The sequence below is a fragment of the Amphibalanus amphitrite genome, unplaced genomic scaffold (assembly GCF_019059575.1).
Source record: "Amphibalanus amphitrite isolate SeventyFive unplaced genomic scaffold, NRLGWU_Aamphi_draft 001555F_arrow, whole genome shotgun sequence".
In the NCBI taxonomy this organism is placed as follows: domain Eukaryota; kingdom Metazoa; phylum Arthropoda; class Thecostraca; order Balanomorpha; family Balanidae; genus Amphibalanus; species Amphibalanus amphitrite.
Window position 1 is genome coordinate 131,426 of NW_024883048.1, and position 9,321 is coordinate 140,746.

General features: G+C 49.7%; 1 protein-coding gene across 1 annotated transcript; it reads right to left on the bottom strand.

Moving 5' to 3' along the window:
* Positions 1 to 3,915: 3,915 nt before the first annotated feature.
* Positions 3,916 to 6,368, bottom strand: LOC122373815. The gene is made up of 2 exons (XM_043352187.1): positions 5,829 to 6,368; positions 3,916 to 5,308 (listed from the first exon to the last, which is right to left on the bottom strand). Exons 1-2 carry the CDS (start codon positions 6,299 to 6,301, stop codon positions 4,159 to 4,161), a joined length of 1,623 nt encoding a protein of 540 aa, XP_043208122.1. The 5' UTR covers positions 6,302 to 6,368; the 3' UTR covers positions 3,916 to 4,158.
* Between the last annotated feature and the right edge of the window lie 2,953 nt (positions 6,369 to 9,321).

Genomic DNA, 9,321 nt, shown 5'->3' on the forward strand with positions numbered 1-9,321 from the left:
ACCTGCGGTCCGGGTGCAAGGCCAAAGGTCGCTACGCCACGGTCACGGTCAGCTGACGTCACGGCGAGTGAGTCACCCAGGCCGCCTCACGGCGCAGATGACGGTTACGTAATGACACGCCCGCGCCTGCGCCACTGGCGGCCACGTGGCTACCAGCAGTTGCTGTCGCTGCCGCCGCGGCGCCACTAGCGCTGGAGGTGTCCACACCTACCGCTGACGTCACGATCACGCGATCGCTGGGCAGAGGTCACACGATTGCTGATCGGTCCCGCCAAGATGGCGTCAGGGTGGCTTGGCCTGGGGTGCACAGAGACATTAGGTCATGCACGTGGACAGGTCTATGAACACAACAAGATGCGAGGCTAGCAGTCTGGTGGCAGCATAAGTCGTAACTCCCTGGAATGCGGTACGATCATAACTGCTTATACGGTCGGTGATACTGTCGGCCGTTGGAGAGCTCTGGCCTGAACAATAATGGCCGACGCGCAGCCCTGTCCTAGGGCCAGTCGGTCGGGCGGCGGAAATGCAGGATACGACCCACCTTATTTGCGCCTAGTGGCAATCTGCAATCGTCGGCAGGCAGCACAAAGATGGTCCCTCTGTGATGGTTTGTCAGCAAAGGGAAGGGTGCAGTTCGTGGGGCGCCGCCGCCTGTAGTCACTTCCACGTCAGTGCAATGTCTGGCCGGCCGCTAGGTGTCACTGGGTGTTTCATATGAGTCATGGGTTCACACAATGCCGCCGCCGAGTACGTACGGGCGTTTGCGGCGCCGATGTGTGTATGGCTGTGGGCCTCGCCGTTCTAATGAATCTTACAGTCTCATCCGATCCAGTAAGGTGCCAGTATCCGCCGGGGGCGGTGGACGGGGTCAAGGGTGATTGATACGAGCATGACCTCTGGCCGGCCTCCACCTGCCTCGACCCAGTTGTCGGGCGCCCGTGCCTTTGTCATACAGCATTTCTACTCATACAGCTATCGTAGGATTTTGCTACAGCGTAAATCTTGTAATACAGGTCATGTCGACGAGGCCCTCAATGAACAAAAAAGTTCGGCGGACAACCGAAGCCAATGCACAAATATTTTACAGAATTAGACTATACAGGTGGTTAAAATTTAAGGTATTCTGATCGGCTATTGTTATGCAAAACATCAATTCATTCAAATATTTTAAATAAAATAAATGGTAAATCTGATATTGTAGTAAGTTACAACTGCTCATTACGAACATCTTCTCTCAAATGCTGCTTTTTTCTATCTTCAAAACTGTAGCCTTGATAGTTAACGGCGTGGCGAACCACTCTGGCACGCTGCTCTCAGGACATTACACCGCTTACTGCCGACACCCGTACACGGCAGAGTGGTACGAGTACAACGACTCGCGGGTCCACGTGATGGACCAGAGAAACGTCAACAGCGGAAAGGCATACGTGCTGTTCTTTGAGCTGGCCGGCTCGAAACACCGCTCCGGCTCGACCCACGTCTAGTCATCCAGTCATGGGAGAGGAGCCTGCGATCGTCACCCGCTCGGGCCCTGTGTAGTCGCACCGACCGGCGCACATTCTGCTCGGACAACTCTAGCCAGCGGCCTATTGTGATTTGTGCTATTGTGTGTAAGGTGTTGTGAAAATTTATTGTAGGTACTGGCTGTCACAACCAGTCAGCTTACAACTATCTGCATATTTTAAAGGTACTAGCGGGGCATGGAGTTTGCGGTAAGCATTACCCATACGTTAAATTCACATTTATTTCAAATATAAAAAGCACTTTCAGTCAAAGCTCCCACGTGAATCCGTGACACGCTGGCTGCTTCACAAAATGGCATCGGGCATCGCTCTCGCACGCCTCGGGTCAAAGCTCACTGTTGCCCTGAGGCTGGTGTCCCTGTCACCCTACCTCCACCCACCCCTCCCACTGCACCGGCCGGTAGCCCCGCGGTCAACCCCTCCCCACCTCAGTCCCTCCCCCTCCTTGCCTGTCAGAGAGCAGCTCCTATCGGCCGATGCTGGTGTCCGGATCATCAATGGCAGGGCTACTCTCTACTGGAGGGTCCAGCAATGACTCCTTACTATTGCGTAGTACGCACGCGCGTAGGTTTACAACTGTGTTCAGTGGCGGTCACAGAAACATGACTCCGGGGTGCTCCAAGGGGCTCGATATTTCAGTTTTTTCGATGATAACGAGCATGCTGTGGCAGGTAGAATGGTGACACATTAGAGGAAGTTGTCAATCTGAAATACGAAGCTGTGCGATCCTCGCTTTTGACGATATATCTTACCGTCAAGGAATGGCGCTATGTTTTGTTCGATCACAGTAGAACCCCACATTACTTTAGCGGTGACCTGTACGTTCTCGGCAGGTAGCTCAAACAGTAAGTACTGGGTGCTTCCCGCCCAGCTCCGACACTAGTTCATAGACATGATCGATAATATTTCAGTATTTTGTGGAATTCTGTAACCAACCTATCTCAAATCTGAGTGCCCTACCTCGTCAAGCTCCGCCCCCTCCCCAACTCCCTTTTCTCCCCGCAACCCCCTATCCCGGCCCCGACCCCGACTGAATGCAGGCCACAATTATCACAGAAATTGATCACAATGATACACTATTGGAACTGTGACGCTCCTGCGATGTCACTCTTCTAGCTCCAGAAACTAACAGGACAAAACACGGAGAACTGGCGGCGGGCGTATATACGTTTGACCCGGGTCGCGCTGAGCCATACTGTGCCGGCGCACAAATGTAACGTACATACTGGCCACTAGATGGCACTGTGAGTCAGCGCCTGAAGGCATACTGTGCCGGTGCACAAAGGTAACTTAAATATCGGCCACTAGATAACGCTGTCAGTCAGCGCCTGCAGATGCAGTGGAGCCGAGCTGGTCCTAAGTCTTCTTACTCCCACTTAACTTGCGGCGCTTCTGGTCTTCCCTAGAGCATCTCTCCTTACTGGTACTGGCGCCGGGGTCTGTGGAACGCTTCCATTTTCCGTGTAGACGGCTGTTGGCGTCCCTGACCATGTTGCTGGCGAACAAATTGAATAGGGAGCCTGCCATACGCGATACTACAGTTGCAAGACAGTGGCCTCCTTCACAGCTGATGTCTGAGACAGTCACGTTCTCGGCCGATGTGATGACTTCACTCACCACATTCACGAAGACTGCTCGCGGCAGGTTGCTGCCGAACAGACGCTGCCTGCTGCTCTGCTCTTTGACGAGAGTCCTCCAAACACAGCAGATTCTGGAAGCGATGTCGATTGCAGTGGAAGTGGGTCGTATCAGCTTCCCTCGATCTAACAGGCCGATGAAAGTATTGCTGAGCAACGACGTCTGATCCAGGTTGTCCGCCAAGCGAACCTCCAGTGGTGGAGAGCGTCTGTCGATCAGCAGATCTGCGCAGGAATCGCACTTGTTGTCTTTGGTGACTGCGCGCGCGAGGTAGCCGGCTATGTAGCCGAGCGCAGCCTCGGTTGTGTCATCGAGGTCGTCTTCGATGTCGCTTGCTGTGATCAGTGTTGACAGATGGCGTACCGTCTCGCTGTCTTCCTCCCCTTTCTCCTGTCTTGGAATGTCCATTCTTGAAGCGATTTCGGCCACGGTGAAGCCCGACCACCAAACCAGCCCTGTTGTGCGGATGATGGCTTCATTTTCCCAGAACTGGCGCACGCTTGCCCAATAGTTCCCACCGGCGAGCTTCCTCAGGTGCCCAAAACGACCTTCAATCTGATCCGACTGAATTTTCCCCGTGAGAACGTACTCTAGCCGATCTGGATATGTTGACAGAAGGTACCGTGCCAGGGCAACAAGACCCCTTGAGGTATAAAACACCGCCATACAAGTGTCCTTTGTCATCGGAGCACCGCTGTCGAGAACGGCACGCATGTAGTCACCAAAGCTCGCGATGAAGCCAAGTGACTTCTCGCTGTCGTCACATGCAGCTCGCAGTGCGATGCGGCTCTTGTCGTTCAGTCGTTGCGCTGCGTACGCCGACTTAACGTTACATGCATCAAACCACCGTCTGATGAATTCAAGGAGAGCTGCAGTGTCGGCGAAACCTGCACAGTCAGGCCGGTGTTCAGCGAAGTACCGTAGGGCCGCAGTCGTTGTTTGGTCCGTGGCTGCCGCCATGCCAACTTCACATTGACACGCTCCACAACTGATGGATTCAAGACTCTGTCCGTAAGCTTGTACGCAAGCTTGGCCGGGTTGCCATACTCCATCTCATAGATCCTCTGTGATCGAAGCTGACTTCTAGGTCGCGCTGGTCTTCTGAACCAGGGAGAGGCGGAAGACGGAGTGATTTGTTCCTCATCATACCATAATAGAGGTTCTTAAACACGTGCACTGTATCGTACAGCGTGAAAATCTTCTCATCATCAGAGTATGGATTTATCAGGTATTCCGGGTGGTGACCGTCCGTGCCGAGTGACCTGTGCCACGCTTGATTCGTGCGGTGGTTGTCAGTTGTTACCGACACCACAGTGAGTCCTAGCTCGGTCAGCCCCTTCAGCGTTTTGTTGAAGATGTCATTGATGTCGGATGTTTTGACGTGAGGGACTGGCTGCATGCATATCATGTCCTGGTATGTTCCTGCGACAGAGTTCACATGGACACAGAACAGAGTCTTGGCGATAGCTCCATCTTGCTCGCCAAACAGCCGCCCGCCGGCCAGCTCCATCGTCTGGGCGCAGTAGACTTCATCCATAGCCATATTGATAAGCCGCTCTCGTGGCGCCAACTTTTCAACTCGCATACGGAGGTACGCCATTGTCGTGCTGTCGAGTCCGGCGCTAACCTGCAGTGCAGATGTAAGTCGACGGAGGGTTTTTGAGTGCGGAATGCAGAGCAAGGGCGACTGTTGAAGTGTGCTGTACAATTTGGGACTCATTCTCTCCCAAATCACTGCGTTCCCCAGAAGCTCCTGAGAGCACCGTCTGTTGTTCGCCGGCTTCGCGACTAGTCGCAGTTGTTCAGCGCAGAAGGAGACTACTGGGCAGACATCGCCATCGCTGGACTCGGCGATTGTGTCGAGGAGCGTCGTGGCTGCCGACAGACGAGCAGCAACTGTCACAGTGACACTCTTCAGACGTGCAATCACGTTCAGCACTTCTGACACTGATGAAAACGCTCCAGGCACGCAACAGATATCAGAGACTGTCTTGACCGAAACATCAGTTCCTTGGCAGTGCAGCTTGAAGCGAAGGTCGTCGTATATGGTGATGTTGTGGGTTATAACGGGCATGCCAGCCGGTTCTCTAACTTCCTCCTTTCTTATGCTGATCACTGTCACGTCTTCAACGTTGACTTCGGCCACCCTGAAAAAAAGAAAATTCATTAGACGATATTCAAGCATCTATTTGCATCTATTTATTTTTCAGTAGTATCATTTTTTCAAGACGTTGCAACGAAACAGTTACCTACATCAAATATGTAATTGGTGGGTTAAATCGTATTAATCTATCCGTCACTCCCGTTAAGTACCTATTCAACATAGTTGGGCATAATATTATTATCATTTATCATACCTAAAAAATTAAATACATATTACAAAACACTATAGACGTAGGAACAGGGGGGCCAGGGAGCCATGCCCTTTGCGGCCAAGTTTTCAAATTTCATGCTACATTATTTAATGTTGCTCAAAATACAAAAATAAAGGCAGCAAACGATTCAGCAAGACGAGAGGAGTTCAAAACTGCCCTCAAATTTTTCTTAGGGGGGTTGGGGTTCCCACAAACTGAGATCGAAGTGTCCCTGACCGGGGTTTGCCCCCCCCCCCACTTTTCGTGACGTTCCTACGCCTATGCAAAATATCAATTCCATTGATAAACATACCTGAAGCCCACGGGCAGGTGCTCCTTTTTTAGTTTCTGACAGAGATCAGCAAGGTTCTGTATCTGGTCGTCAGCGAAGAATGCCTGTGTCCGGTTTTCGGCCTCTTGTTCCTGTCGGAGTCGTCGTGCCGATGGGTCTGCAAATTTCGTCGGACGAGGTGTTGAGCGGCCTGTTGCGAGTTCCACAAACGGCACAGCATCTTTCTTCAGAAGTCGCCGTTTCCGATCCTTGCCGCGTCTGTTAGCACCCGCACGAAAATCATGAGGACGGAAATGCTTTTCGCATATGCCACAGTTGACCCCGTTCAGGTTTTCCACGTTCCGTCCAATGGCTTCAGCCCATTTTCTCTTGCTTGCTTTATTTCCGGGGAATCGAAAAACGCTTAATCGTGGGGTAGGCTTATTGTTTTCCCTGTCCCATATCGTCGGCTTGTGTCCTGAACGACAGTTAGCAACTGCACAATATCTTGGCATTGTTGAACAGCTTCCATACTGTATACAACCACAAGTTATGAATTCATTGTGTTGTGGAACGATTGTACAGAAAGGGGAAATCACAAAAAAAATATTACAATGATCCACACTAAACCAACTTGGTATTAAGATGTATAAACTACAATTCCGACAAAGCTCAACGAAAACAATATGTTGAAATTTGGAATGTTTGAGATTCTATAAGTAAAATACTCATTATTGCAGCACGTGATAAATGCAATTAACATCCGTCATCCACCGCCTGCAGTACCCTTATGGTAATCGGCGAAATTTCGTGTCCAGTCCAGATATGTAGTAGTCTATGATACAGGGTGACCCAAAATCAATGTCACATCCTCCCACAACCTTTATTTTGCCTAATACGGCGTAATTTCAATATAATTTCGGCGTTACTTGCTCCTAGAGACCATATTGGCTGCATTCTAGTCACGTGACCTTCGAATTTTTGTGGCCCTGACTGGTCAAGTGGTTAACGGAGGCTATTTTCGGGGCAGTAGCCAGGGCGAGCGGACCAGGTGTCCGCGATGGCAAAACGGCACAGCAAATCGTCTTGCAACGGGGCAGTCGGCATAGCTGCCGGCGGCATGGCCCACAGCCAGGTCGCCGAGGCACTGGGCATGGGTTACCGCACGATTTGCCGCTGGTTGTCACGTGACAGAAGCAGATAGACGCTTGAGAACAAGCTAGGTCGCGACAGGAAGACTTCCGCCAGTCGGGTAGCGCAGATCATTATCGCGAAGTGTGGAGCTTAAGACGGGCAAATCCAAAAGGAAACTGGCAAGCAGGCTGACTGCTAACGGTCATCCAGTTTCAAAGTCGACAAGCCATCGGTACCCGAGGTTGTCTCCTAAGCTGAAGCCTACCAAGCCACGTCTCCGGCGGGCTCCGCCGGGACAAGAAACTGGCGGGGGCCGATTCGATTTCGCCCCCCCCCCCCCTGAGATCTCGGAAACTAATGAACGGATTTTGATCCGGTAAGCGGCATTGGATTGCTCTCAACGGGAAATACATTTTTGACATTTTTTAACATCAAAAACGAAAAAACCCTGAGACCCCCAAAAAGCCAAAATTTTGCGATTTGGCAGAGTTTTCAAAGAATGAGGTCTAGTTCAGTATCTAGGAAAGTCAGAGGAAAACGGAAAAGCAGCTGATAGCTGAGGAAATTTCGTTTCGAATAGCTGCCAACAGATTTCAGCTATTTTTGATATTTGAGGCGCTAGGAGTCAAAAATCTAAAAGCGTATTTTTTAGTAGCACCACTTTTGCGTCAATAACTTCTGAACCGTTAGTGATAGCCTGAAACGGTAAACGCCGTTGCAGTTCTCTAATGACTGCGAAACAAATGGTTTGTATTTTGACCTACTAAGGTCACTCTCAATTTTGACCTCAGGTCACGGTTCGGTTGACATGACCTGAGCAAGTATAGGCGAGTAACATATATATATAACATAACATAACATATAAAGTGGCGCAGATATTCGAGAAAAGCTCGTTTCGTAACGAATATCTGCGCCTCTTTAAGTTAAAGTGGCGTTTTTTAATTTTGAATTGTTTTGTACTTACGTGTTTATCTGTCTTTTTAAGAATTCTATCCAAGGCTGACGAAGGAAGCTGTAACGCTTCCGAAAGCTCCCAATAAAAACTTAAAGCTGGTGTTTGAACAATGTTTTACCAAATGAATCCGTCCCAGCTCAACAACATATATAATCATTCGATACTTCATGACTAGGGAAACATGTTGTTATATAAAGAAGTGCTTTATATAGAAGTGATTATTATAATAAGAAGTGCTTATTATATATAAGAAGTGCGTGCTTATATATATGTATATTGTATATATTGAGTATCCATGACAGGTTGGATGATGATGTAAATAGTACACCAAATTATTACAAATGCATTCAAATATATTCAAAAAGACACACAAAGTTTTCGGTTCATGGAACCTTGATCACTGTGCAAATCACTGTGATCACTTGATAACTGTGCACTAGGTGTCCAGCATTACGCGCAGCGTAATGAATCAATTTTCAATAAAATCGGCCCAATAGCGGGCGAGTTATTGCCAGAATAAATTTGGCGTCTCCTCTTGGCCGGCGGTGCCCAGCGCCGGTGTTCATTGCCAAAGGTCAGCGACCTTCCGGCTCTGATTTCACTCAGTTTTGCAAGCGAAGAAACTGAGGCTAACGCGCGTGCTCTCTGATCGGCGCCGGCCGCGGCCCAAAATGCGGCAGAGATGCACCCGCCACGTGCAAACCACCGAACCCACCCCCACCAAAATTTAATACGACAAACAGATGCACGCGTCTGACTTATGTCCAAAATTTCACCCCCATAGCCCGCACCGTTCCGGAGCAATAACCCGCCAAGCGTGACTGACGCGTTACATACATACATACATACGTACATACGTAATGTCCGTGTGTAACGCGTCAGTCACGCTTGGCGGGCTGTTGCGAGGCGACGGTGCGGGCTACGGGGGTGAAATTTTCGACACAAGTCGGACGCGTGCATCTGTTTGTCGTATCAACTTTTCGAGGGGGTGCGTGCAGCGGTGTGCACGTGGCGGGCGCATCTTTGCGGAATTTTGGCCGCGGCAGGCTTCGAGCAGAGAGCACGCGCTGTAGGCTCAGTTTCTTCGCTTGCAAAGCTGAGCGAAATCAGAGCCGGAAGGTCACTGACCTTTGGCAATGAACACCGGCGCAGGGCACCGCCGGGCAAGAGGAGACGCAACAATTATTCTGGCAATAACTCGGCCGCTACTGGGCCGATTTTAATGAAAATTGATTTATTACGCTGCGCGTATGCTGTCCCTCTAGTGCACAGTGATCAAGGTTCATGAACCGAAAGCTTTTGTGTCTTTTTGAATATATTTGAATGCATTTGTAATAATTTGGTTATAGTTCATCATCATCCATATGTATATATATTATATATAGTATAATATATCTATATATATATATATATATTATATATATATAATATTATAATATAATATAA

Excerpts from the sequence above, each read along its gene's own strand:
- LOC122373815 (XM_043352187.1), bottom strand. The coding sequence starts at position 6,301 with ATGCCAAGATATTGTGCAGTTGCTAACTGTCGTTCAGGACACAAGCCG. Across the intron at positions 5,309-5,828 it reads CACCTGCCCGTGGGCTTCAG|GGTGGCCGAAGTCAACGTTG; the intron begins GTATGTTTATCA and ends TCTTTTTTTCAG.